The sequence below is a fragment of the Canis lupus genome, chromosome 3, assembly GCF_003254725.2.
Source record: "Canis lupus dingo isolate Sandy chromosome 3, ASM325472v2, whole genome shotgun sequence".
NCBI classification, from domain to species: domain Eukaryota; kingdom Metazoa; phylum Chordata; class Mammalia; order Carnivora; family Canidae; genus Canis; species Canis lupus.
This window is the reverse complement of record NC_064245.1, coordinates 62,796,303-62,812,261: the sequence shown is the minus strand read 5'-3', so window position 1 is coordinate 62,812,261 and position 15,959 is coordinate 62,796,303. Positions and strand designations below refer to the sequence as shown.

Below are 15,959 nucleotides of genomic sequence, written 5' to 3'. Positions count from 1 at the left end.
CATGTAGGGGTTTCTGGGCGGCTCAGTGGGCTACTTGTCTGCCTTCACTCAGGTCATGATCTCAGGGTCCTGGGATTGAGTCTCGCATCAGGCTCCCTCTGCCCCTCACCCTGCTCATGCTTTCTGTTTCTGTCTCTCCAATAAACAAATCTTTTTAAAAAATAAAAGTAAACTTCATGGACAGATGCATATGCAGCAAGAGGAGTAGATAACAGGAAGCTGGGAGTCGAGAGATCATGTGCAGTAATACTGCTTTTTCCCCCAATACAGAAAATAACTTCCCCTCACACATAGATACTCCAAACACATGAAAATATGCAAGGGTAAATTATGATCTGCTACACATGCAGTCTAAAGTGGTCTCACTGTGATTTTTCTGTGTCACCCCCACAAAAATAGCAGATAGTGAAACCCATGAAGTACTAGGAAGCATAAGTTGTCTATCCTAGGTTGGACTTGGAACATATTTAACTTGACATTAATATTTATAAATAGCCAATGTCTCCTTTTGCTATGTTCTATTCACAATTGACATGCACTTAGAGTGGACAATTTTGATAGTTATGTTAACATTAGTAATAAAACATCCAGTTATTTTACCAGCAAAATGGGTTTATTTGGGAATAACAGATTGTAATCAGAGACAAGTGTGCTACAACAAAACAATAGGCAAGTCCAAGACACAAAGGAGAAGAAATTATTTCTTGGAGAAGAAGGAGGTTGGGAGGGGCTGTTTGAAGGAAGGTCCCCTGGAGACTAGTAGGGGTTCAGGGTGATGAGGGTTCTCACCAGATGAACTGTAGGGGTGCTGGGCTTCTTACAGGAGGGTCTGTAGCTGGTGAGTCTTTCCTGGTGAGGGTTCTTCTGTGAGGCCTGTAACTGATGGTTATCCTATGATTGAGGTGGAGAGGCAGGCATAAGAGTTGTCACCTCTGGCGTCTTGAGTCCAGTTGTAGTTGTTTCCTTTTATTAATGTACACAGTTGTTTGATCTAAAAGTGATTGCTAAAGCACTCTTAAGAATACAAGAACTTTAATGGTGCCTTGGTGGCGCTGGTTAAATATCTAACTCTTGGTTTTGGCCCAGGTCATGGGAGGGAGCTGCATTCGGCTCTATGCTCAGCATGGAGTCTGCTTCTACCTCTGCCCTACCTGCTAGTCCTCTCTCTCAAATAAACAAAAAAACACAACAATTTAATAACATTTTAGTCACATAGTTCACATGAAACATAATCATAGTTTTAAGACAAAAGGTAGACAGAGTGCATCTGAATTTTAATGCTTGACTTTCAGTATTTTGTAGCTCCTACCACTGCAAGAGATGAAATTGATATAAGTACTTGTTTCTTTACTAGAGCGACACCAGTTTGAATTCTTAGATCAGAGAAAATCCAAAACAGAAGAAATATCACTCATTTTTTTCTTTGGGCCTTTTAGGAAAACAGACGAAATATATAAATTATTTAAATTTCCTATTGGGCAGTGGTGTTTTTCTGTGTGTAACTGTCTAGGAAATGAACCAAAGAAGAATTTCCTATTACTACAAGAGCATTCAGTTGGTACATTTCTATTAGAAATTAGGGACCTTGAATAGAAGTTTAAATGTTTTTTTTAATTATTTTTTTAAATTATTTATGATAGTCACACACACAGAGGAAGAGAGAGAGGCAGAGACACAGGCAGAGGGAGAAGCAGGCTCCATGCACCGGGAGCCCGACGTGGGATTCAATCCCGGGTCTCCAGGATCACGCCCTGGGCCAAAGGCAGGCGCCAAACCGCTGCGCCACCCAGGGATCCCTTGAATAGAAGTTTAGAATTTTCTTATACACACACTTTACTCTGTTTTCTGCCAGCTATTATGGCCAATGCATTTTGGGGAGCCATGCTTCACAACTGAGGCTTAAAGATCCTTTTATGGAGAGTTTTCTAGTTGAGTAGAAATCCTTCTATAAAAAGTTGGCTGTGATTTGAAACTATACTACAAAGCTATTGTAGTTAAAACAGTGTAGTACTGACCTAAAAATAGACATATAAACCAAAGGAATAGAATAGAGAAACCAGAAAGAAACCTCACATATACAGTCAACAGGTATTTGATAAAGGAGACAAGAACATCCAGTAAGGAAAGGGTAATCTCTTCAACAAGTGATGCTGAGAATACAGGATAACCACATGCAGAAGAACGAAACTGGACCCCCTTCTCATACCACTCACAAAAATTAACTCAAAATGCCTTGATCTTTACCATAAGACCTGCAACCCTAAAATTCCTAAAAGGAAACTGGGAAAAAAAACTGCTCAATATTGGTCTTGGCAATGATTTATTTTATGACACCAAAAACACAAACAACAAAAGAAAATAAACCGACAGGCGGGACTATCACCAAACTTAAAAGCTTCTGCACAGCAAAATAAGGCATCAATAAAATGAAAAGGCAATCTACAAAATGGAAGAAAATTTTTGTAAACCACATATTTGAGGTTAATATCCAAAATCTACGAAGAACTCAACAATAACAAAGACTCCCAAACAATCCAGCTTAAAAATGAGCAGAGAAAGTAAATAGACCAAAACTTAATTTTTCCAGAGAAAATATCCAAATAACCAATAGGTTCATGAGCAGGTGCTCAATATCACCAATCACCAAGGAAATACAAATCAAAAGCATGATGAGATATTGTCTCACACCTGTAAGAATAGCTAGTATCAAAAAGACGAGTGTTGGTGAGGATGTGAAAAAAAGGGAGCCCTTATGCACTGTTGGTCGGACTGTAAAGTAGCTCAGCCACCGTTAAGAACAGTATGGAGGCTCTTCAAAAAGTTAAAAATAGAGCAACTATATGATTCAGCAATCCCACTCATGGGTATACATCCAAAGGAAATGAAAACAGGATATCAAAGAGACATATTCACTCCCATGTTTAGGAAAGCATTATTCACAATAGTCAAGATATGAAATAACCTATGTCCATCAATGGATGAATGAATAAAGCACATATGTTGAGTCATGAGAAGAGAGGAAATGAAATTCTGCCATTTGCAACAATGGGTGGACCTTAGGATATTATGCTGAGTGAAATAGACAAAGACAGATACTTCATGATTCATATCTCTCATACGTGGAACTAAGAGCTGAAATCATAGAAGCAGAGCATAAAGTGATGGTTCCTAGGAGTGACAGGGTGAGGGAATGGGAGGGATCCCTTTTAAGGGTACATGCTTGGGACTAGTGAGTCAGTCCCAGAGACCTAATACACATTACAGTCACTACAAACAACAAGAGTGTATTATGATTGAATCTGGATTGCTCCCAACGCTAGAAGAAATGAAAATGACAGTTAGGTGACCCGTGGCGGTATTCCCAACTCAGTGATGGCAGTTATGCTGCAATGTAAAGGTATTAAATCAATACACCGTATGCCTTACCCACAATGTTGTTTGTCCAACATATCTCAATTTTTTAAAGAAAGTTGGCAGATTCTGTTACTCCAGAGAAGACTTAATGTCTCTCAGAATGCTCAAATAGCGTTTCCTGTTGGGAAAGAGCATAAAGATGAGGATTTATTTCATTGACAATTTAGAATGCAATGTATTAACCTTAAAAATAGAACTATTTTTCCTAGCTATTTTCCCAGCAAAACTGGGTTAACCCGTGAATAGCAGAGGACTGCAGGGCAGGGCAAAATTCCAGATGAGTCAGGAGAACTAGGCAGAGGAGGCCTATTTATAGAGGAAAGGGGGCGGGGTGGCTGCTGTAAACAAAGTCCATTGAGTACATTGAGAGTTCAAAGTGTAATGGCTTTTCATTGGCTGGGCTGTGGCAGTCTCTCATTGACTGGGCTGTGACTATCTCTCATTGGCTGACCTGTGGCAGTGTCTCGTTGGCTGGACTATTGCTGGTGGAGGAAGAAACTTTCCTTCCTCCTGCTGGGACAGTAAAGTGGTTACTAAGGTAACATCCAGGTGCAAGTGCATCTCCTCCGTTGCATCTGCAGGTGACGGGGAATGGTAGGGCCTGGAGCTCCCCTGCCTGCCTGCAGACTCCATTCTAAACCACCTTTGGTTACATAGTATTTTATTTTTAAATTCCTGAAATTTGAAAACAAGACAACCTAAGTTAAATAATATAGTTTTCCAAAGCTGTACATGCTAATTTCAAGCTCAGTGTTTCTCCTTGAAATGCAAAAACAACTTCCTAAAACTAGACAAGAGCACCACTACCCTGATGATCTGTGATTAGATCTGTGATCAATCACAATTTGTAGTTTCCCTTTTTATCCTCGCTAAGAGTTTAAAAAATTGTAGAATGGTCGTCTTCTTCTTCTTCTTCTTCTTCTTCTTCTTCTTCTTCTTCTCCTTCTTTCTTCTTCTTCTTCTTCCTTCTTCCGTCTTCTTCCTTCTTCTTTTCTTCTCCTTCTTCTTCTTCTTCTTCTTCTTTTTCTTCTTCTTCTTCTTCTTCTTCTTCTTCTTCTTCTTCTTCTTCTTCTTCTTCTTCTTCTCTTCTTCTTCTTCTTCTTCTCATTCTCATTCTCATTCTCATTCTTATTATTACTGTCTTTTTATTTCCAGGTAAGCTCTCTACTGTTTAGTGTTCTCTAAGATATTTTATTTAAATTCATTTATTTAACATATAGTGTATTATTAGTTTCAGAGATGGAGTTCAGTGATTCATCAGTCTTATATAACACCCAGTGCTCGTGACATCATGTGCCCTCTTTCATGTCCATCACCCAGTACCCTGTCCCCCCACTCCCCTCTCCTCCAGTGACCCTCAGTTTGTTTCTTGTGGTTAAGAGTCTCTTATAGTGGACACCTGGGTAGGTCAGTCCATGAAGCATCTGCCTTCGACTCAGATCATGATCCCAGGGTCCTGGGATTGAGCCCCACGTGGGGCTCCCTGCTCAGAGGGTCATCTGCTTCTCCCTCTCCCTGTCACTCCTCCACTTGTGCGCGCACACACACTCAAATAAATAAATAAAATCTTTAAAAAAAGAGTCTCTTGTGGTTGGTCTCCCTCTCTGATTTCTTCATGTTTTATTTTTCCTTCCCTTCCCCTATACTCTGTTTCTCAGATGCCACATGAGTGAGATCATATAATTGTCTTTTCCTGATTGATTTATTTCGCTTAGCATAATATCCTCTTGTTCCACCCATGTCTTGCAAATGGTAAGATTTCATTGCTTTTGATGGCCGAGTAAGAGTCCCTTGTATATATATACCACATCTTCTTTATCCATTCATCTGTTGATGGACATCTGGCTCTTTTCATAGTTTGGCTATTGTGAATATTGTTGCTATAAACTTTGGGGTGCAGGTGCCCCTTCGGATCACTACATTTGTAACTTTGTGGTAAATACCCAGTAGTGCAATTGCTGGGTCATAGGGCAGCTCTACTTTTAACTTCTTGAGAAACCTGTTTTCCAGAGCAGCTGGATCAGCTTGCATTCTCACCAGCAGGGCAAGAGGGTTCCCTTTTCTCTGCATCCTTGCCAACATCTATCCTTTCCTGACTTGCTCATTTTAGCCATTCTGACTGGTGTGAGGTGGTATCTATCTTATTGTGGTTTTGGTTTGCATTTCCCTGATGCCGAGTGATGTTGAGCATTTTTTTTTCATGGTCTGTTGACCACTTGTATGTCTTCTTTGGAGAAATGTCTGTTCAGGTCTTCTGCCCATTTCTTATCTGGATTATTTGTCCTTTGGGTGTTGAGTTTGGTAAATTCTTTATAGATTTTGGATACTAGTCCTTTATCTGATAAGACATTTGCAAATATATTCTCTCATAGAATGGCGCATTTTTCTAATCTTACACCAATTTGTTTTTAAAAAAAATATTTATTGGGATGCCTGGGTGGCTCAGTGATTGAGCATTTGCCTTCAGCCCAGGACGTGATCCTGGGGTCCTGGGATCATGTCCCACATAGGATTCCCTGCATGGAGCCTGCTTCTCCCTCTGCCTGTGTCTCTGCCTCTCTCTCCGTGTCTCTCATGAATAAATAAAATCTTTAAAAAATAAAAATTTAAAAATATTTGAGAGGGAGTGTGTGTTCACTTGCGTACAAGTGGGGGGAGGGGCAGAGGGAGGAAGAGAATCCCAAGCAGATTCCCTGCTGAGTACAGAGCTCCAAGCCCCAAGAAGGGCTCAATCTCACAATCCTGAGATCATGACCTGAGTCAAAATCAAGAGTCCCACACTTAATGGATTGAGCCACGCAGGCACCCCTAGTTTTATACCAATTTCATTCCTGATGTCTCCTGAGATGCATATACCATACACAGGAACCTATCTTCCTCCTTCTCACTTTCACACACTTCAGAAATCTGCATTGACATGTTGCATCTATCCACCAATGGGGAGAAGACTTGAGTAGTATGGAGCCATAAGCACCTTCTGATTATCCTGATGAATTCACTCACGTTGATGCAACTAGGTACCAGGAACTTGATTGATCTGGGACAGGAAGCTGCTTCTCACCCCAGTATGATATGGGGGGCAGTTGGACGGGCCAGAGGGTCATGGTGGCTCCCGCTCCAATAACAGCCTCCTTTGTGTGGTGTTAGGTTTGGTTTTTTTTTTTTTTTTTTTCCAACACTAAGCTTAAGTTTGAAGAATTGAAGTTTGAAGAAAATTGTTTCAAGAATGAGTGTGAAATACGAGAAATGGTTTAATTTGAAAACCTGATTAATGAAACCTAATTCCATTTCTATTTAAAAGGGGTAATGAAAGTATCAGTCATTTTGAAAGGATAAAATGTGAAATGACTGAAAAGGAACTAGAGTTCGTGCTGGATGCCAGGGCCATGAGCCACTGGTGCGGAGAGCACATGGCCCTTCTTCTACTTTGGGAGATTCTTGCCTGAAAACCAGTTAGAAAAACTCTGCCTTTCCTCCCCTGATAGGAAGCCTAAGGTTCTATTAGTACTCCAGCAGCTGCTACTCTGCGGTGATGCAGCCCAATGGAAAGTAGTTGGCTGACATTTATGGTGGCCATCTGTAGATGTCTTGGACCACCAAGGGCCACCACCACGAGGGTCACTGCCTCCAGAGGCCACCACCACGTGGGTCACCTCCCCCCCTGGGCCACCGCCATCAAGGCCACTGTCCGGAGAGGCCGCCTCGGGGAACCTGTCCGCCCCCACAGCGGCGTCCCTCGTCAGTCCTTGGCTACTACCCACCCCACCCCCCAGCCCCCAGCCCTGGGGTTGCTCTGAACCGCCCGCGCTCAGACGTAGGGACCCGGGCGAGCCTCCCGGCCGCAGAGCCCGTCCTTCCCCGCAGCGAGTTCAAGGAGGAAACCGCCCAGCCGGGCTTCCCGCTGATTGGCTGAACGAGCGGCAGGCCAGAGGTGATTGGTCGGGCCGGACGCCTCTCCGCGCGCACACCGCGGCCCCGCCTTCTTCCGCAGCCACTGCCTGGTGGGCAGACGCGATTGGAGCAGACGCGCCGGCCAGGCCCGGCCCGGCCCGCCTCCGCCCCGCCCCCGCCGGAGGGCGCGACGTCACTACCCGGCGTGCCGCGCGCGGCGCTTCCCCCACCCACTAATGTTTTGGCCGATTCAAGATGGCGGTGCAGGAGTCAGCTGCTCAGCTCTCCATGACCCTGAAGGTGCAGGAGTACCCGACCCTCAAGGTGGGGTCTGCGGGCCGGGGGGGCGGCCGCGCTTGGCCAGTGCCCGCGGACCGCGGGGGGAACAAGGGGAGGGAGGGGGGGCAGGGTGGGGCCTGGGGCACCGGGCGGGGTCTGGGGGGGTCTGCGGGGCGGCCTCCCGGGGTCTAGAGGGTCTTGGGGTGTCTGCGGGGCGGGCTCCCGAGTTCCGCGGGCTCCAGGGTTCGGCAGGCCGTGCTCCCCAGAGTCTGAGGGGCTGCAGAGCCGGCTTGCCCAGGGTCTGGGGGTCTGCGGGCCGGCATCCCCGGGTCCAGGGGGCTGTGAGGCCGTCCTGCGGGGCTCCCCGGCGGCGGCGGGGCTCAGGGGGCCGGGGGCCTGCGGGCCGGGCGGGTGTGGCGGGGGGGCCGTCCATGGCCTGCCCGGCCTTCGAGGACTTCGTGGCAGGGCGTGGAGCGCGTCTGGCGCCCCGCTTCGCCCTGCGGAGCCCGATTGTGGCCCCTTAAACCTTAAAAAAGAAAAAAAAAAAAGGCACGAAGTGTCCCGCGTGAGTGACATGTCTGGCGGTAGCCAGACTGGTGACGGGGGCTGGGTGGAGGCCGGGTTTCCAGGGAGCGGGGTCGCGGCGCCTAGCAAGCGTGCCGACGAGATTCGGGGCTGTGTCCAGCTGTCCCCCGGAAGCTCACGTCAGCAGGTGTGGATGAGCTGGCTGCTAGGCCCTAATTAGGGAACCTGTGAGGAGGGACCTAACGACCTCATTGGGAACCCGTCTCGTGGAGCAATACCAAACCTGAAATACAGCCCTTGCCACTGGGTTACCGGCTGCGTGACCTTGGGTGGCCCCTTGGCCAAGCCTTGAGTTAGCATGAGCATGAAGTATGTGTGTCTAGTAGTAGGGGACGCACTTGCTCCCCACCTGGTTAGCAGAGGATTTGATGGTGATGAGAACAAAGCACCTGGAAGCGAGGTCCTTAGGAGATCAAGGTCGTAGCATTCCCAAGAGAACCATGACTTCCTTCTTCTCCTGGAAGACCCCGGCATCCCTATCCAGCTTACTGCTGACAGGTGGTGGTGGGTGAGGTGGGGTGGGGCTGCTGTGAGCACTTGGCTCGTCTGCCAGGGTCTGAAGACCACCCCGCTGTGTTCATGGCTTCTTGGGATACCTCCCGCAGGGTGCTTACCTGCTCTGAGATTGCTGACTCCTGTCCAGTGGGGATTGTAGCACCCGTGCCACCTTGGGTGAGCTGAGGGAGTCCATGCTGCCTGGAGCAGTGCTGGTCCTCTTTACAAGATGCCAATACAGTGGTCACCGGGAAGCAGAAGTGAGGCTGCTGCTTTTCACTGACCAGCGGGTCGAGCAGTGCTGTGTTCTGTGCCTTGTCTGACCAGGGAGGATAGGGCACCCCTGCTGACAGGTACCAGATGCCTCTCCTCTGGGCCCTTTCAGGAGTAGGTGGTTGGCCCTTTTTATTCAACTCATTGAAGACCCTGTGGCTCAGAGAAACCATGACATCATGCCAGCTGAGGCCCCCAATGAAACATCCTTTGGATTGATGTTTATGCCTCCTCCCCCCAACAAAAAATTAAATAAATAAGTAGGAGGCTTTCGTGGAAGAGCCGTTAATTTCTAACCTGTTGTCTTAGCCCACCACCAGACCTGTCGCTGGAACTGACGGAACAGTGGCAGTTTATCATTTCTGGTAGTGGCAACGTCAGACAGAAAGGGATTCCCCCTCCCAAATTCTCTTCTGTGATTTCATAATCCTGAATGTGATTGATTTCCAGAGTTATCAAATAGCCTCTGATTAAAAGTCATCCTGTAGATACTTAGGCAGGTAAAGAAATACTAGTGTCAGGTCAGGTGAGCTTGCCAGGTTAGACAGTTTTACTTCTGCTTTAGAATGATTTAAACAAATGTTTGAAATCAGAGTAGCTACTTCCGCCACTTTCCCTCACAGATTATCTAGATCATCTGTAATCCATTGATACATGTGTCACTGTTGAGAGCTAACATTTTCTTCTAGATGTTTTCAGGAGTGATTCCTCATGGATAATGAGGAAGTTTCACTGAGAAACTAGGGATCCTTGACTCAGGAGTGTAAATTAATACCGAGATCTCCAGAACACTTAGATGAGCCATGCTGGGCATAGTCTAGAGTGAGGTCCAGATACAGATGCCTTGGTAGCAGGGCCACTATACGGATATCAGGGAGAAGGGAGTGGGGGCCAAGGGGCTGGAGTGCTAGGAGGTGTATCAAGCGCACTCGCCTGCAGGGTAATGAGCCCAGTCCTCATTGCCTTCTTGTCACGATGGAGATTCCTTGTTCTTGAGAGGATTGGCACATCGGGCAGGTTCCTCATAGCCCCAGAGCTTCTGGGGGGCTCTGGGTACCTGGTGGGCCCTGGTCTTGGTCTTACCTCCTGACATGGTGGGAAGAGGATGGCACAGCTGTGAGACACTGCTGCCCACAGGGGCTGAGCTGGGCACCTACTCACTGAGCCCTCCATTCTGGGGCCAGGTGGGCCAGCACAGGCCTCTCAATCCCTGTGGTCCTTCAGGCTGGGTGATTCTTTGTAGCGGGGGCTGCGTATTATAGGATATTTAGTAGCACCCCTGGCTTCTGCCCACCAGATACCAGTAGCACACCCCTGGATGTCACCAGACATTGCCAGATGTCCCCCGGGGGACAAAATCACCCTAGTGAGAACCACTGGACTGGATTTTGCTTTGTGGAACTTGTTTTTATGTTCTTACAATAGCGGGGAGAGGAGGGCTCTTGGGACACACCTTTGTGTCCTGGGCCTGGCTATGAGTCTTCACCTGTGACCTTGAACTGTGGTGTCTTTTTTTAATAAAAGTAACTTCTGTCTACTTTCCAAATTATTCTGCTAATTATCCTGTTAATATTTTGGTGTATTGACTTCTGTTTTTTCCCCTTCAGAGAGCTGAAGTAAAATCGTATTTTAGAGACCTTTACTGCTACCCAAATCAGGTGGGGGTCTTCCCAGCCCAGGAGAAAGGAACGGTCTGGCATTGGTCCCTGGGAGACCTGGCTTTGGACTCTGACTCCTCCCCTTAGACTCCCCTGTGCCTATCTCTGTGCTCACCTGGGGCCTCCCTGGGCCTGTTGGTCCTCCCGGCCAGGTGGGCCTTAGCCTGACCAAGCTCAGACCCCATCCCAGCTGCCCTCTTCCTCACACATGATGGGCTGGGGAGCAGGGGCATTGCTCTTAGCTGGGTCTGTGGGCAGACCCCATATTCTGCTGTGTCTCTGAATTCTGTGTAGGATTGTTGAAATGTTCTGCTTTTAATTTGGTGACAGTCTTGTTGACCAAATCCTGGTCTGCAGTTTCAAAGCCTGGGTCTGTGCCTGTTGTAGAAAGTCTGGGTGCCAATTATATGCCTTAAGTTATAACTTTCAGTGCACTTTTCCACTTGGTCATGGCTGGATTTAGGTCATCATGTGTTCTCAAGTTTGAGGAACAGCCGTAAACATAAGCACTTGGTCTTAAGAGACAAATATCCTGAGTCTAAGAGGGTGGCAGGAAGCTGGGTAACTTCTTTTTACTTTAGGTTTTATTGTTTACAGAGAGTGAGCCATTCCGTCTCTCAGAGGTAGTTGTATTTCTTCAAGGATGCAGGGGCAGGCACCTAAGCATGATTCTCTTCCTCTTCTCAGGCTCTAGAGCGCTGTCTGCTCTTAACCCAAAAGAGTCTCCGAGCCCTGCCAGAGCGAGAGCGTGGTTGAAATGCCTTCTTACCCTTTGTGTCCTCTTGACCTTCTTGTCTCCCACGTGACTGCTCAGGTCATTTTTTTTTTTTAATTTTTATTTATTTATGATAGTCACACAGAGAGAGAGAGGGAGAGAGAGAGAGAGGCAGAGACACAGGCAGAGGGAGAAGCAGGCTCCATGCACCGGGAGCCTGACGTGGGATTCGATCCTAGGTCTCCAGGATCGCCTCCTGGGCCAAAGGCAGGTGCTAAACCGCTGGGCCACCCAGGGATCCCCTGCTCAAGTCATTGACCACAGACGAGACACTGGGGTGGTGTGGGCCTTCAGGGACAGGTGCGGGTCCATGTCAGGGTGGGCTGCTTGTGTTTGTGTTCTTTTAAACAAGCTTCAGGCCAGGAAAGGGAGAGCTTCCCAATGCCCTGCTCTCTGTAGCAGCAGGGGAAGCTAGAGGCATTTCAGACCCCAGCCGCAGTGGGGAGGGGCAGCTGTGCCTCAGATGTTTAGCATTAGGTCTGAAGGTGGGACTTGTGGGTGCTTCTCCGTCACAGAACCACACCACCAGGCACCCAGAGCTGAGGCACCATGCCCTGAAGGCCTTGCTGCTCCTGAAGAACCTCTGCAGGCTGGCCACTCCTGGCACCCCTAGGCCTGGCAGGAGGGAGGCGCATTAAGTGGACGAAAGTGTTTTCAATCCTTGAATGAGCACAGTCAGGCACGCATGGGACAGTGGGAGGGCTGGGAGCCTGTGGGGGGTGTGATAGTCTTCCGTGGGTGACCAGGGCCCTTGCATTTGGGGGTAAAGGTCTGTGGGCGATGTGTAAGTCTGGGCAGACCCTGCTTCCGTTGGAGCGATAGGGCTCAGGGTGTTCCAGAGCCGCACAGAGGTTGTGACCATGGAACCCTGAGGCTGGGACCCTGCCATGGACCATGGGTGTGTGTCAGCCGAATCAGGGATCGAGCTGGCATGAGGCCTGAGCACCAGAAGAAGGAAGGAGTCTGGCTGGTGTGCACGGCATGTGCCCCCCTCAATGTGGCTGCTCCGTGCTCCTCCTGTGTCTCTGAATTCTCTATGGGATTGTTGAAATGAGGAGGACTGCTTGATGCTGGTATGTCTGCCAGGGCACCTGTCAGGTTTCTCCAGGTGTGTGTTGTTTAGAATTGGGGACCATTAGTTGGAAAGCTTTCTGAAAAAAAGATTCACTGTTTCAATAACAACTGATGGAAACTAAACATTATTAAATAGTTTAACACCCATACTATTCTGCTGAATGTGGTTAATGAGAACAACACCCACCTGTGCTGACAGTCTGCTGACCGTCACCTCCTGACTACGAACCCCAAGTGCTGCACGGCCCCCATGTCCTGCCTGCGCCTCCCAGCCCACACAGCACCACACCTCACCCACGTGTTACTCAGGACAGCTACCGCCCTCGTGTCTGCCCACAGCTTCTGGGGGAGCTGTCTCACCTTGCGTGTGCCTCCAGCACTTGCATGTCTTCCCTCCTGCCTCAGTTTCCCTTCTTGCTGGGTTTTATCAGTGTACACATGGCTCTGATTGCCCTATGCCTCCAGTTGCTGCCACCTTTCCCTGGGCCCTCCTCCCATGTATCTCTCCTGGTCCAAGTTTAAAGTTTTGCCCTAACGTTCCATGAAAATGTGTTTGTCAAGGTCACAGTCACCTTGACACTGCAAAGTGGCCAGTTGCTGGGCAGTCGCCTCTTTCACTTGCCCCCCTGCTGACATTCTCTGTCTTCCTCTTAGGGCTGGTCTTCTTCAGACCCCTTTACTGCCACTTTGCATCCTCTAGCCTGGGGGTCGCTGTGTTTCATGGCGGCAGCCAGCCCTGGAGAGGTGTCTGTGTTCTGGTATCCAACTGCTGCCTCCAGCCAGGCCCTCCATTGTTGGCCAGCTGCTGGGTGTCTTCATACCTCTGGGCAGGGAATGGGAGATACTGCATGTGAAACCCAGCAGCTCCTGACCTTGGCCTTCCTGCCCCAGACCTAGGTGTTCCTGGCACCAGCCAGCCCCATCCCAGGTGAAAATAGTGTCATCTTGCCACTTGTTCAGGGTTGTTAAAAAACCCTGGAGGTGTTCCTGATGCCTGTTTCCTGCGTTCTTCCTGTGATCTGTGATTTCCTTGTTGATCCACGTTGCCTGTGGGGCTCCAGTCCTATTGCGGGCACATGAACGAGGGAGGGGAAGGGGGAAGGTGCCAGCTCCCTCCACGAGGCCTCCCAGAAGTGCTATTCAGCATTTATGCTTCAGCTCAGAGGTCAGAGCTTGTGGTTGGCTATATCTAGCTTCAAAGGGACCTTAAACAGCCTGGTGGTGGGCTTATTGCTACCCTGGCCCTGAGTAAGATTGGGGTTTGTTATTCCTGCTGTGCTCTGTCCCTTCCTCTCTTTTATTTTCTTTACAGCTTTAATCAGAGTCGGAGGAACTGCCTCTGGTCTGTTTGTTTGCTTTTCTGTCAGAGGCCCACCTTAGACTCCGTGCTCCTCAGGACAGGGGGCCGTGTTCTGCTTCTTCTCTCCCTGACAGTGCTTTGGCCAGGTCTCCAGTAATCCTTATGGTGTCTTGCGGTGAGCACCCACTGATGGCCCCTCCTCCCTGACACAGAGTCAGGCCAGGCCAGGTTCCTCCTCAGTGTGACCACTCAGTGTATTGGTGATCTTGTGTGGTCTCGTGCTTTGAGCACCCTCTGTGCATACCAGTGACTCCCAAATGGTGAGCTCCCCAACCGCAGAGCCCAGATCCAGTAACCTTGCTTGCATCTCTGTGAGGTAGCTCTGCATATGTAGATCTGAACTTCTTAACTTACCTGCCCTCTCCTCAAATCTCCTCACCATTTTCCTTGTATCAGGTTAAAGCCTTGACTCCTCTGTCCTCACAGCTTGCATCCATACATGCTTCCCCTCTAGCTCCAGCATGTGCTCAGAATTTGCATCTAACCTTCTTTCTTCCTGCCACCACGCCCAAAGCCCATCTCTTTTTGGGTTAAAGTAGGCTCGTCTAGTCTCAGTTCTGCCCAGCACAGCCGCCATGTCACTGTACCAGACAATGCCATCCTGTCCTTGTAGCTTCCTGTTTTACTTGGGGTATAGAACAAGAGCCCTGTGACTTGACCCCTGCCATCTCTTCCTCTTCTTCCTCCACCTCCACTCCCCTTGGGCACTTAACCTTGGTGGCTTCCTTGCTGCCGGAAGGTGTGCTGGCATGGCAAGCCCTCAGATCCTTTGAACTTGTTTACTTTGCCTACTTTGCCTGCAGCCTGGAATCCTCTTCCTCCAGGTGTTCATCTATCTTAACCCCTCACCTTTGGGATCTTTGCTCAGGTATCACCGTCTCAGCAAGATCACCTTATTTAAACTGGGAACCCTACCATCTCCTGCTCTATTTTTCTCCTTAGCTATTACTGTCATCGTATTTTGCTTCTTTGTTTCTGACTCTGGGAATTGTAAGCTTTGTGGAGGGCAGAGAGGAGATAATTCTTCAGTGAACAAATGAACTATTAATTATTTTGGTGGGGGATCCCTGGGTGGCTCAGCGGTTTAGCACCTGCCTTTGGCCCAAGGTGTGATCCTGGAGTCCCAGGATCGAGTCCTACATTGGGCTCCCTGCATGGAGTCTGCTTCTCCCTCTGCCTATGTCTCCGCCCCCCCCCCCCCCCCGCCGTGTCTCTCATGAAAAAATAAAAATCTTTTAAAAAAATAATAAAAAAAGAAAAATAAATATTATTTTGGCAATTCTGTCCAAAGAAGTAAAAATAGAAACAGAAGTAAATGTAACTTCGAATGGATGAGACAGTTTGTTTTTGTACCCAGAGAACACAAATTGGAAAACTACTACAATTAATGAGAAAGTTCAGCACAGTAACTGGGGACATGAAAAATACACAAAGATCATCACTTTTCTGTCAGCAATAACCAGTTAAAGCACCTCGAGGGAACATACCCATTCACGATAACCTAACAGCAACAGAAATAAAATACCAAGGTAAGCTTTACAGGATAGTGTGACAAACACTGAAGGAGACACAACATGGTTTCTTAGTAAAAGGTGTAAAGGGGGACCAGTGTCAGCAGAGAGGGTTGTGTCTATCTGAACATACTGATGATGGGAGATACCATCTGACTTTTTTTGTGCTTGATAACATACTTTTTTTTTTTAAAGATTTTATTTATTTATTCATGAGAGACACAGAGAGGCAGAGACATAGGCAGAGGGAGAAGCAGGCTCTATGCAGGGAGCCCGATGTGGGACTGTGGGATCATGCCCTGAGCCAAAGGCAGATGCTCAACCGCTGAGCCACCCAGGTGTCCCATTGATCACATATTTCTTATTTGTAATCAGGGAAGCAGCAAGAAGGGTGGGGCCCTGCCTGACGCAAGAGACAGAAGTCCTGCCTCCAGCCATACATCATAGCCAAACAGTAAAGAAGCCTGCTTTGCTAGTGTTACGTACACAGGTCGGTACTGGTGCCTGTTTGCGGTTGGTGTGTTGTATTTGGGCAGTGAGCCCGTCCCAAGGCATGAGGGCACTTGACTACATGGAGGCATTGCCCTGGTGCTCCCACCATGCTCATTTATGTTGCTGGTACTACGCTGCGTTGTATGTGTGCC

General features: G+C 48.1%; 1 protein-coding gene and 1 long non-coding RNA gene across 4 annotated transcripts in view; one reads left to right on the top strand and one right to left on the bottom strand.

Moving 5' to 3' along the window:
• Positions 1-295: 295 nt before the first annotated feature.
• On the bottom strand, positions 296-9,258 carry LOC112653052 (uncharacterized). 2 transcript variants are annotated; one of them, XR_003131899.3, is made up of 3 exons: positions 8,784-9,258; positions 3,427-3,532; positions 296-891 (listed from the first exon to the last, which is right to left on the bottom strand). It is a non-coding gene; the product is annotated as an uncharacterized LOC112653052 (long non-coding RNA). The 2 variants fall into 2 exon arrangements; XR_003131898.3 differs by lacking the exon at positions 8,784-9,258 and adding an exon at positions 3,866-4,356.
• MAEA (macrophage erythroblast attacher, E3 ubiquitin ligase) overlaps positions 7,473-15,959 on the top strand; it is a 36,185-nt gene continuing 27,698 nt past the window's right edge. For both annotated transcript variants that reach the window (XM_025436820.3, XM_025436819.3), the window contains exon 1: positions 7,473-7,629. In XM_025436820.3, coding sequence (XP_025292605.1) covers positions 7,561-7,629 — 69 coding nt within the window. In that variant the 5' untranslated portion in view covers positions 7,473-7,560. The remainder of the gene's footprint in view (positions 7,630-15,959) is intronic.